At 46.0% G+C, this 12,028-nt stretch overlaps 2 protein-coding genes and 1 pseudogene across 3 annotated transcripts; all 3 read right to left on the minus strand.

Annotated features, from left to right (window-relative positions):
* Positions 1 to 32: 32 nt before the first annotated feature.
* On the minus strand, positions 33 to 6,162 carry MYG1 (MYG1 exonuclease). The gene is made up of 7 exons (XM_028531942.2): positions 5,928 to 6,162; positions 5,645 to 5,757; positions 2,572 to 2,731; positions 957 to 1,109; positions 696 to 818; positions 412 to 593; positions 33 to 256 (listed from the first exon to the last, which is right to left on the minus strand). The coding sequence occupies exons 1-7, from the start codon at positions 6,141 to 6,143 to the stop codon at positions 58 to 60; spliced, it is 1,146 nt and encodes a 381-aa protein (XP_028387743.1). The 5' UTR covers positions 6,144 to 6,162; the 3' UTR covers positions 33 to 57.
* A 238-nt stretch (positions 6,163 to 6,400) lies between these two features.
* On the minus strand, positions 6,401 to 9,486 carry PFDN5 (prefoldin subunit 5). Of its 2 annotated transcripts, none has more exons than XM_028532238.2 (6): positions 9,352 to 9,486; positions 9,064 to 9,166; positions 8,729 to 8,760; positions 7,782 to 7,856; positions 7,562 to 7,667; positions 6,401 to 6,586 (listed from the first exon to the last, which is right to left on the minus strand). In XM_028532238.2, the coding sequence occupies exons 1-6, from the start codon at positions 9,478 to 9,480 to the stop codon at positions 6,513 to 6,515; spliced, it is 519 nt and encodes a 172-aa protein (XP_028388039.2). In that variant the 5' UTR covers positions 9,481 to 9,486; the 3' UTR covers positions 6,401 to 6,512. The 2 variants fall into 2 exon arrangements, with proteins under 2 accessions (XP_028388039.2, XP_035874835.1); XM_036018942.1 differs by having other exon boundaries at positions 6,401 to 6,621.
* Positions 9,487 to 9,692: 206 nt separating this feature from the next.
* LOC114513582 lies at positions 9,693 to 11,739 on the minus strand (annotated as a pseudogene).
* Positions 11,740 to 12,028: the final 289 nt, after the last annotated feature.

Consider the following 12,028-nt stretch of genomic DNA (forward strand, 5'->3'; position numbering starts at 1 on the left):
AAATGGTGCAGGGTAGTAATGTGGCAAGGGCTTGGTCAGTAGGAGCCGGAAGAAGTTTTATTGGATGAGGGGACTTGTAGGAGGTTTACATGCTGGGCGCTGGGCCAGTGTGGCACGGGCCATACTCAAGGCACCCTCTCGGGTGTGGTGCCCACCAATGAAGCCACTGGCATGGACAAAGATGCAGCCAGGTATTCCACTGACCTGGTCCAGAGCCTCATCCCGAAGACCTCGCCATGATTCTGGGAGGGGCAGCCTACAAGTGAGCAGAAAGAGAAAGTTGGTGGGAGCAAATGAAGGCCTTTAGGAACAGAGTGAGGAGGAGTATACCAGAGGCCAAAGTTAGAGGCCTCCTCTGATAAGGAGGCAACAGGCTTGTAGGTCTGCAGGGTGGTTCCCCAAGGGCCTTACCTGCTCTGGAATGAATGGAGCTCCTTGGGCACACACTGTACCCGCCACTGCCCAGCCTGGTCAGTGTAGATAACAAAGGTGATGGTCACTGGGGGTGACAGCCCAGATTCCAGGTGATAGAGGTGCTCTTTCCAGGGGCATCCACCTTTTGCCAGTTCTATTATCTCCCCACTTGGGTCCACCTGAAAGGGAAGTGGGGCATAGCTGGAAGGTTCCAGATAGAAGCAGCCACCTGCCAGTATTCACTAAGCCCTGAGCCACAATGCCTCCTCCCAGGCCTATACCTGGAATCGCTGGGCCAGGGCCTCTTCTACCAAGGCCCGGGCTGGCAGCCAGCTGTACTGGTAGAAGTGTAGTCTCTGCAGAAACTCCTCTTGAACCAGATCCATTGCACGCTTGAACCCAGCCTGGGAATCATGGGAATCATGGGAACCATAGTGCTGGTCTGAACGTTTGACTTTGCTAGGGTTTGACGGGTCAACCACTCTCATTTCCTCCCCTGAGGTCTTACATGCCTCATTATCTCCCCCTGGGGCCCTCCTTACCTCTGTGTCTTGGTTGGGCTGGTTCCAGGTGGGATTAAGCCGGGCAACCCGTGCACTCAGTGTAGTGGTCACTGCATATCGAGGCTCTCCCTCCTCCCACTGGGAGATCCCATTGTCTACTGCATCCACCTCCTCCACAAAGTTCTCATACATCTAAGGCAGCAGCAGGAGAAATGCTCGAGTGTACCTATAACTTGCATAGTAGTTTTACGGCTTCAAAGTTATGTGCATACACTTTTCAGTTTTCTCAATGCAGTGACCCAGTGAGGATCTCTCAGCTGGGTGAGGAAAGGAGTAACTGGGGTGTCCAGCAGCTTGCTTAAGGTCAGAGAGCTAACAGTGCCAGGGTTGGAGATTGTATCATTTGTTTTCTCATCCAGCACTCATTCAACTACCATACAAAGTCCTAGCTGGGGCCAGCATGTGTGGGGAGGGAGCTGCCAACTTCTGAACAAAGGTCTCCAGTTCCATGCGGGGCCCTGTGGCCGAGGGAGGGTAAATCTCCACCAGGGCTGAGTAGGCTACTCAGTGGCCTATTTAATGAGGTCCAGGAGGATCTGGCCAAGCGCACAAGTCAGGTGAGAAAGAATGAGTGTGGGACTAGACATCAAGTACCCGGGTGTGGTCCCAGAGAAACCCATGATGTGCCACGTGGCGTCAGTTCCGCATCTCCTGAGCCTAAAGAAATGGTAGGACGATGCCTCAAGAGTTTGGGGGCAGAAACAACATGGGAGCAGTGTTTAATGCAATACTGCCCTACAAAATGGGCCTAAGTATCGACACACCTGTAGTAGGTAGAAAAAGTGCTCCTGTTAGAGCCAAAAAAGAAACTCGCGACCTGATGATCAGTTAAAACTCAGGTGTAATTTAGTTCAGTTGCTTAACAACCCCTCAGCAGTAGAAGGGAAAACTAACCCAGGCAGTCTACAATCTTAATATTCCAAAATCTCCAATTTAACCATTCATATTTCTTTACCTTTTTTAAGAGTTGTATGAATGCTGTGTCATAGGGGCAGAAGACAAGCTGAGAGAGAGAAAAGTGAAGTCTGTCTGCAAAAAAACAGCTGACTGAATCTGAAGTTTGACTTGTGCACTTCACAGGAGTAGAATCTAGTAGGTGTCCTCGGAATCACTGATCTGACATGCACGCCAGGGTCACTAGCTCTGTTCCTTCCCCAGCAGCAGGAATCTGCTGACCTGCTGTCAGGGGAGGCTGGTGGAATCTGAAGACCCTTCCCAACTGAGCTTCCCAACTCATGTGCCTCTGGTGAATTATAGTGGTACGTAGAATATGCTCCTCTCCTCTTTCCAGGCAGCCAGAACCTCTGAGCCATAAGTTACCAAACATAAACAGCCTCCCCTATCAAGTTGTTGAACAGTCATTCTTCATTTGAGTCAGGTCAAGACAGACTGGGAAACAACTTCTCACCACCCCAGGATGGAGGTAGAGTAACCATCCCCTTGTGAGATGAGCCTGACTAAGGGAGAGGGTGGTGGGCTAGCAATGGGCCAGGAACTCTGATCTGAGGCCTAGTCCTAAGAACTACATGACTGCCACTCCCACTTGGCCTGGTGGAGATGCATATGTAAGGCATCTCTGCTCTCAGGTCCCCACCTTGTCATAGAGGGTGCCCACCATGCTGTCCTCTTCACTAGTGCCCAGCAACTGGGCCAGCAGCTTGTGCCCGAAGTGCAGATAGATGAGTCCCGCACTGCTCAGCTTGGTCTGCCATGGCTTCCCAGGGGACAGGGAGCTCATGGTCTCTGTGAAAGACCTGAGGAGCACAGGGAGGTGGGGCTGAGGCAGAGTCGCCCCAGTTAACCCACAGTGCAGGGGTGTCAAACTCATTTTCACTGGGGACCACATCAGCCTTGCAGTTGCTCTGCAACTGCAGAGCAGTTGGCTGAAATAATTATAGGACTGTATAAATGTAACTACTCCTTAACTGTTAAAAAGCTGAAATTACATTCGGTCCTTTGAAGGCAACCTCAAGGCTGATGTGGGTCCCAATGAAAATGAGTGACACCCCTGCCATAGTGTGTGTGCGCATGTGTAGGCACAAGTGGAGGTAGGAAGGCAGGGAAATACTGCAGGAATTGGAAGGAGATAGCCCAACTGGAGAGGCTTTGGCTTTTCCTCAGGGGTCACAGAGATCGCAGTTTGGAGCCTTTATGCATGCATTTGATGATGGTTAACTCAATGCTTACCACATGCCAGACTTTGTAAATAGACATTGGGGATAAAAAAAAAAAAACCCAAGACCATGTCCCTGTCTTCAAGTTCATCTGCTAAAGGCACACAAACACAGAAACGACCAAGCAAATACTCTAAGTTATAAACAAGGAAATGGGTGAGATGGGGGAAGGAGTCAGGAAGAGAGCCTTCAAATCATACCTGAAAGATGAATTACTGGGTGTTTGTCAGACAAAAAGAGAAGGAGAAATGGCATTCCAGATAGAGGAACAACATGTACAATGGAACTGCAAGAAAGGCAGCTTAGGTGTGAGTGGCAAAAAAAAAAAAAGGGTAAGCAGGGGCCAGATCATGGCAGACCTTGTGTGCCATACTTCGGAGTTTGGACGTTGATATGTATGTAATGCGGGCCACTGGAAGATTTTAAGTAGACAGGTGCATGCTAGAAAGAGTATTATCATGTCGGCAGGGAGAACAGATGCAAGGGGATTATCTGCACTGGTCTGGGTAAGTGAGGCAGGGATTTGAATAGCAGTGAGAGGGAGAACAGAAAGAAGGTGTGACAGCCGTCAGGGAAGTGGAAACCACAGTTGTAATGTATAAATACCAATCAGAATCACCCAGGGAGCTCATTTTTTGTTTTGGTTTTTATTATTAAATGTTTTTAATTCGATTTATTGGGGTGACACTAGTTAATAAAATTATGTAGGTTTCAGGGATACAATTCTACAACATCAATTGTGTACTATACTGTGTGTTTATTATTAAACATTGAGTAAATACAAAAACATTTAAGCCCTGGCTGGCGTAGCTCAGTGGATTGAGCGCGGGCTGGGAACCAAAGTGTCCCAGGTTCGATTCCCAGCCAGGGTACGTTCCTGGGTTGCAGGCCATAACCCCCAGCAACCGCACACTGATGTATCTCTCTCTCTCTCTCTCTCTCTCATCTCTATCTCCCTCCCATCCCTCTCTAAAAAAATGAATAAATCTTAAAAAAAAAACCAAAAAACTTAAAAAAAAAAAAAAACCATTTAATATACATAAGATATAAAGACTAATAACGATAACCCCCAGATAAGTTTCAAAAAGAAGCAAAACTAAGTAAACTGAATGGAAACAAATATATGCTAAACTCTACACTAGGGTATGATGAACACAAAACTGTTTTATTTCCAGAGGAGGCTGGGGGGCGGGATAGGGACGAAGCACGTGGGCACAGATTCAAAGGTGATGGTGATGTTCAAGTTCTTAGATTGGGAAATTAGTTCATGGGTGTTCACCTTATGTTTTATATTCTAGAAATATTAAATACATTCTTTTATGTGTCAAATACTGCATAATTTTAAAAAATGTATGTCAAATCATGAGGAAAAAGGAAGTAGTCAACAATGTCCAAGTGCCATAAACAGGCGAGATACACAGCCAGGAACCTGAGCTTGGCATTAAAGTCACTAGTGCCCTATTCATGAGCATTTCTGGTGGAGAGAATGGGTGAGAACCAGCTGAGTGAATGAAGGACAAAAAGAAAGAAATGAATACAAAGGAATGTGGAGCCAGAGTCAGCTCTTCTTTTGAAGAGTGGCTGAGAAGTGATGGTTGTAAATACCCTCCCAACAGCATTTATAAATAGGTACACTTAAACAAAAGAGGGAGAAAAATACTTGAAGACTTAATACAACATAAAACACTTCATAATCCCTCAGAGATAATCGCTTTAAGCAGTGTGGTGTACATGAGGGAGGATTTCCTATATATTTATTTGTTTTCAAGATGAGAGATGCCTAAGCAGAGTTTTAAGCAGTTGGCAAGAAGTAGAAACACTGGTGGGAAGTCCAAGAGGAGAAAGTAATAGATTGGAAAGGGGAGAAAAAGAAGGAAGCTGTTTGCGGCACTGGGAAGAGGGAGCAAAGGATGTTTAAGAGTGGGAAAGAGGACGTGCTTTTGTAGGGAAAGCTAAATTTCCTTTGAAAAGTAAGAGGTAGGGTCGCTCAGTGAGGTAGGGCCTGTGGGGAGGGGAAAGGATTGCAGTGGTACTGTAGACAACTGGCTACCCTTGGCAAAGACAGATTTCCCAAGGGAAGAGAGTAAATGAAGACCACATGCATCTTAACTGTTACCACCACCACAATCATGTGGGCCCAAAGAACAAAGTGGAGCAACAAGAACACATGAACGGATTAACCCTTTAACTGGGGTGATTAATAGTGCTAATGGGAGAAGAGTCTGAGCCAGAGAAGGTGAGCTGGGAGGGGCCTGAGGACTGACTGGCCAAGGGAGGCCTGCGCAGATTAGAGGGCTCAGGGAGGTCCTAGCCCAGGTATGTGGGTGTAGAGCAGGTGCGGAGAGCTAGAAGGGTGAAGGCTCTATGTAGCCCCCAGGACTCAGGAGTTTGTGGTCCAGCATGAGGCAGTCCCTTTGCTGACAGAGACCACCGCAGTGGATGGCTGAGTTAGAGCACTGAGGAAAGCTGAAGAAAAGGTATCTGGGAACCCACCTCTGGTGATGGTCATATCGGTGTCTCTGAGGGTCGTACTCGCCACCCACGTCCACCACGATGTCGCAAGCAGCCAGCTTTTCAGGGTCGCGGGTCCGCACAATCTCTGCATCCTGCAGGGGGGTCACTGGAGGTGAGGGAGCTGCCAGGAGTTGTATGGGCACGGGGATTAATGTTGGGTTCCCAGGGGAGCCGGGAGGGTAGGAGAGGTACTGTGGCTGCCCGAGCTACCACAGGGGCTGGGTGAGGGCACGCGCGCAGCCCTGGGCTGGGTAGATCGTACCCGGTACTCAGGCAGGAGGCGGAGCAATGAGCATGCCAGGGCCTCGTCGCAATGGAAGGTGCCGTTGTGTGTCCCGATTCGGGGCGGTGCCATGAGGCTGCCGCGGGCTCTTTTCGGGGGCTGAGCAGACTCCAGGCTGACCAGGCGGTGCCAGACACAGACGGGTGGCAGTGGCAATAGCAGAGGTAGGAGACCTCGCAGGAAAGATCGGCCCATGCAGCTTGGGGGCGGGCACCAACCCGGAAAAGGAAGTGCTCGCGCAGCCCCACTTCCGTCTGTCAGCTTTCCCGCGGCTCCTGCCGCAGGAGGGGCGGGGCACGCTTTGCGGCAAAGACAATCCTTCCTGCTCCAGAAGTCCAGATGGAGACTCCAAGATAAGCACTGCATCAGGCTCAGGGGCGGGGCACACTCTCTCGAACACCACCCTCCCGTCTCTTCACCAAACCCTTACCTAATACAAGAAAAGACCAACATTCTGCCCACCTGGAACATTTATTGGCATTACACACAAAACCCTTCTCTTCCCCACCACAAAGTCCCAGGCCCTGAGGTAGGGCCCTTCCGCACGATTTGTGAAACAAGGTCTTAGGCCTTGGCAGTCTGGGTTGCTCCCAGGGCTGTGAGCTGCTGAATCTTCTGGCTCATCATCTCCATGACAGCTGTGAAGGGGAAAGAGTCAGACCCTAGTCAGGAGCTAAAGGGAAGAACCCAGAGTTGAGGAAAAGGAACAGAGATGTTTAAGGACCGGCAGACAACCAACTACAATTAATAAAACTTTTAACACAGTGATCCACTGTTGGGGACATATACTAACACAAATTTAGAATCTACAATGTGTCACTAAATATGACAACAACTGAGATATAAAGACAAACAAAATACAGTATTAAATGAGCCAGACATAACCAAAAATTGTAACGTGGAAGAGACTGTTGCTTTTAGAACAGTGGTTCTTGATCTTGACTGTGTAACACAGGGGTGTCAAAGTCATTTTCATTGGGACCCACATCAGCCTTGTGGTTGCCTTCAAAGGGCCGAATGTAATTTCAACTCCTTAATGGTTAAGGAGTAGTTACATTTATACAATCCTAAAATTATTTCGGCCCTTTGAGGGCAACTGCAAGGCTGATGTGGTCCCCAGTGAAAACGAGTTTGACACCCCTGGTATAACAGAATCACCTGGGAAGTTTAAAAACAACAACACTGAATCCTGGAATCCTTGCCTACCCCCAGCCCCACCACTACCCAGCTTCATTTAGTTAGTTTGGAGTGGGCCAAGGCTTTCTTTTCAAATTCCCTTAGTGAGTCTAATGTATAGCCAAGGTTGCAATTGCTAGCTAGTACTTAGGGGTATACTTCTTTGGTGTTCATTTACATGTATTTTCCCCCACTCCCCCCAATTAAGAACAGAGACGTGAATTCCTTCCTCTAAATTTCTCAAGCACCCAACTCAAGAATCTACACATAGTGGGTATCTAATACACAGAATCAATCTATAGAATAACACATCAAGACACTAATGATAAAGATACAGTTTTAATCCAAAAAGGAGACACCCTCATGGTTCACACTGCAATTCATGTTCTTTATCATCGAGGTAGAAAGGGTGAAGAGGTGTCCCGGGTCAAGCTTACCCTGTTTCATGGCATGTTTCTCCTGCAGGGCTGGCTGGATTTTCTCCATTTGCTTGGTGAGGAAGTCTATTTTCCTTTTGAAGAAGTCCTTGGCATCCTCAGCTGTCTAAAAGGTCAGAGGTGATGAGGGGCTAAGTGGAGACGCCATGCTATCTCTAAATCTTCCCCTAAACTTCCTTCCATTGCTCAGAGGGGCATCTACATGGCTCCTTCCACTCACCTTCTCTACATAGTAGCCAGTTCCCACATCGATGAGCACGTGTTCCACATCATGTAGCTTCCCAGGGACATACATCTGTGAAGCAAGGGTTAAGGGAAAACTAGCCCAGCATGAGTCATGATTCCTTGTCAGCCAGCCTGCCTGGCTTCCTAAGACTTTCTTTTCTAAAAAAGCTAGTCACAGGGACTGAATAATCTGGAAGCCTCAGAATTATACCTGTAAACTCCAAATGTGGAAAGATGGAGAAGTTGGTTCCTTATGGAGAAAATGACATACACAAACACTCTCTTGTCCTGATCCCACTCCAAGCAGGCAGTCCCTCCCAGGTGACTAGACACAATATTTTCCTACTGCTGTAGAGTAGGAAAAATGAAAAGCCAGCCTCACTTCCCCTCAACACCCTTAACCTTGAATTAGCTAACTCCTGTTGGATTTAAGGTTTGTTATGTAGCCAATCCCTGCTACACTATTTCTGTGTTTCTCTTTTAGCCTGTCAGCTCTCAGACTACAGTTTACAGGTACCCTATTGTCATAACTCAGTCATTCAAGTAAAACACTCAACAGGTAGGCACAATCCAAGTTTCTCAGTAATGGACAGTTTAGGACTAAGAGGCACAATTAAGCTGAAACTGAGAACACACAGAACCAACCCACTTGTTTCTGTGCCCTATTCTATTGCTTATATCTTTTAAGTTATTAGTAAAAGTATAAACCACCAGTTTAAAAAAGGGAAATAATCACACCTCAATTATACATACTCTCTGGTGCTCACAAGGCAATAGTTAGATGCTGGCCTCAGGATATAGACAGGAGAGTTAGGCAGTGTGTACAGTAAGAGCTCTTAGAGTCGTGGGGGCACTTTGGAGTCATCAAAACTACCCCACCCCACCCTTTTTATTGAGGGGGAGGGGGGAGGGAGAAAAGGGTAGTTTCTGTGGAAAGGATACAGAACTTGTCAATGGGACAAGCAATTCTTTCCCTGTGAAAGCAATTTAGACAAACATCTGGGGAAGGTTGGCAGCTCCAACATTAAGACATTAATGAGAATGCCAACACGGCGCAGTGCAGATAGTATGAAAAGAAGGGAAACAGGGACAAGAGGAGCTATGTCCTGTACATTTCAATTCTAGGTAGGCAACATTCAAAATGCTCACAAAGTGGCACAGAATATGTAACGGATTGTTTCTCGTCTCAGGTAAGGAAGACTGGTTTAGTTTAGGAGGCAGGATGAGAAGCCGGCTCGCCACATCCCCTAGGCTGCCTTCGCGCGCCTACTCCATACCTTCATTGCTCTTGTTCAACACGTTCAGGCAGTCCTTGGCTTCCACATACTTCGTTTGTACCACCTTGAGCTGGGCAATGGACGTGGACAAGAACTCCACTTCCTATAGAGTTCAGGAAAGAGAGTCAGCGTGGGGCTGGAGGGAGAAGGGAGCATTGCCGGAGAGGGGAGAGGGATTCGCAGGGAAAGGGAAGCCTCCCAAAGTGGGGAGGAATGGGGGCCGAGAGCGTATGCATGGGCAGGAGCGATGTGAGGCCGGAAGGGAGTGTCTCTGGGGCCCGTCCCCACCTGGTCCAGCTGGTTCTTGAGCATTTCCAGCTGTGGTAGATTCAGCTCGGTGATGTTAACTGACTGCGCCATGTTGGGGAGGAGGACTAACAAGGCGGAAGCCGGCCCTACGAGCAACGCTCTAGCCATCCTCGGCGCGCATCTCGATGGCTGCGTCGGAAGGCCTCGTTGCACCAGACATCTCTATGATCCTGCGTCTTGAAAAGGAAGTCTTTCAGAGGGTCGTCTTCAGTTAAAGAGAATAGCCCTTGCTTTTTCAAAAAACATCCCAAGTCTAGCGTAGTCAAGTTGTGGCAAACAGGACTCCTGTCTTCAGGGAATTACTATTTTTTTTTGCTTTTAAATGTAAGATTTATTAAGGTATAACTTACAATAAAGTACAATTGGATGAGGTTTAACAAATGCAGTCTTGGAACCATCACCAGTCTATATAAAACATTTTCATTATCCCCAAAATTCCATCAGGCCCCTTTGCTGCAAATCCCCTTCCTCGCAGGCAGGTTTAACCACAGAAGGTTAAATTACCCACTGGACACAGTGACTTCTAAAGTACAGTAACTAGAACTCAGTCCATGTACAACAAAGAAACTAGTCGTTTAATCCACCAAACACAAAATACAATGGGAAAATGAACTGTAATAAAGCAATTCTCAGTACATAAAATGTCAATTTGTGACCTTGTAGCACAATTACGGGGAACAATAAACAGCCTTTATTTCACAACTGCTGGGCCTTTTCACTTTCCTGGTTGAATCCACCGTCCATGAGATTTAAGCTATCTTCACCTTTTAGGGGATTAAGTCCCAAATAAGGCTATTTATACCGAAGAATTTTTTAATTTTAATTTTTTGCACAAACATACTCCTTGGGCTCTATCACAGATCTAGTAAAACTTCAAAGGTTTTTGTGAAAGGATCCTTTGGGCAAAGAAACACTGCCCTGTAACAATGCTAGTCTTATAAAATCTTTGAGGGGGTTTTTACTAATAGAAAGACAAAATAATGAGATATATAGAATTTGTTGTATTCTCCTGTTCATTTCTTGACCTCAAGAATACAAAAATAAGTTTGGCAAATGAATCCTCCAAAATATCTTATCACCCACTGCATTTGAAGTACTTTTTATGGCTCTAATGTATTTATACCTGGCTGCTGTAGACTGAAAAACAAAACAAAACAAAAAAACCCAAACACATTTACACAACAAGATAGCATTAACTGTGAATTTGCTAGGATACTTGCAACTTGGTTCAAATGAAGGCACTGACTTCTGATGTTTGAAATTCAAATAACTTTTATTTAATTGAAAATGCAATTCTTAAAACTGTACTACTAGTTAAAATCTCTTGTTATAAAAACCCTAAAGAGTATTTCTAGATACAGCAGGAGTTCTAGGTTCATAAGACCAGATATGACTTGAGGCTATCCTTTAAATTGTAGAGAATGAAGAAAAAAAAGAGGTTATTTACAGAGAATATTATCTACATATGTATTCAGCTACAAATCTGGCATCAGAAAAGACTTTTAAGGGCACGTTGGAATCTTAGAAGCAATTCTTGAAAAGTTTAGTTTTATTTTCTTGGACTTTGGAAATGCCTAAGATCCTTCTTCATCCTCGATCTTGGGAGCCAGGTAGTACTTTAAATGTCCCATATCAGCAATTTTATACTCTATAACAAGGGGTACATCTGCAGACATACTGAGTGTTACCAAAGGAGAGAGTGGAGTAGCTTTTGTAAAGAAGTTCAGATACCCCTGTGCAAAAGTTAGGTGAACTGGCTCATTCATCTCTATGCTAACAGCTTCCTCTTCTTTATCGACATTACTTGTTTGTGACAACTTAATATTTCCAAGTTCCCCACTTGCAGAAAATTTCACTCCATCTTTTGTGCAGGAAATCACAACAGCACCTCCAATATGACTGAGATCTCTGCATATATATGCAGATTCACCAGAAGGCATCTTTCCTACACAGCTATACTCTTGTTCTGGAATTCCAAGTCCTTCAACATCTAAATCCATTAACTTCATTTCATAGTCTGAAGTCTTTTCTTGATTTGGGGCTTCAAATAGTAGTGTCAATGTGTCCACATCATCTTTAACCCTTATGGTAATAATGTCTTCATTGTCAGCACGTTTTAGTATTTTGGACATGCTGGTGAGGTTCACACCCATGGCCAGGTTGTGGTCACAGCAGTATGTTGAAGCCCTCAGAGCACAGGGTGAGCTGCACCAAAGACACGTGGGACAAGTCCATGCTCTGCAGATTGACGCCACTCTAGCTGATGCCCTGGCAGGCCTCATTGATGAGATATTTAAGTGCCTCTAGCACCTTTTTCAGGATGGAGCCCTGGACCAAGCGTGCTTTGAACATGATGGCAGAGTGGCAACCATAAAGTAGTCTGAACACTGGACAAGTTTGGGCATTAGTGAGCCCCAAGCCTGGGGTCAACGAGCTCCAGGTTTGTGGTACCTCTTCAACCTCCCGCTTTGAGGATAGAAAGTTGCTAGCCCAGAGAGTGAAAATGAAACACAATTCAAGACTATCAGGAGGGAAAGCCACCTTGTAGCCTGAAGAGAACTGCTTTAACTGTGCCCTTTATTTTTGTTGTCGAAGTGACACATTCCTTTTTTAAAACTTAATTTTAGAAGGTGTAACAGGCATATTTTGAAAATAA

This window comes from Phyllostomus discolor, chromosome 2 (genome assembly GCF_004126475.2).
Source record: "Phyllostomus discolor isolate MPI-MPIP mPhyDis1 chromosome 2, mPhyDis1.pri.v3, whole genome shotgun sequence".
NCBI lineage: Eukaryota > Metazoa > Chordata > Mammalia > Chiroptera > Phyllostomidae > Phyllostomus > Phyllostomus discolor.

Coding starts and splice junctions, on each gene's coding strand:
- MYG1 (XM_028531942.2), bottom strand. CDS start 6,143: ATGGGCCGATCTTTCCTGCGAGGTCTCCTACCTCTGCTATTGCCACTG. Junction 5,758..5,927: donor GCCTCCTGCCTGAGTACCGG/GTACGATCTACC, acceptor ACCCCCCTGCAG/GATGCAGAGATTGTGCGGAC. Junction 257..411: donor CTCCATTCATTCCAGAGCAG/GTAAGGCCCTTG, acceptor GCTCACTTGTAG/GCTGCCCCTCCCAGAATCAT.
- PFDN5 (XM_028532238.2), bottom strand. CDS start 9,480: ATGGCTAGAGCGTTGCTCGTAGGGCCGGCTTCCGCCTTGTTAGTCCTC. Junction 7,857..8,728: donor TTGTCCCATTGACAAGTTCT/GTATCCTTTCCA, acceptor CTTGCTTCACAG/ATGTATGTCCCTGGGAAGCT. Junction 7,668..7,781: donor CTGGCTACTATGTAGAGAAG/GTGAGTGGAAGG, acceptor CTGACCTTTTAG/ACAGCTGAGGATGCCAAGGA.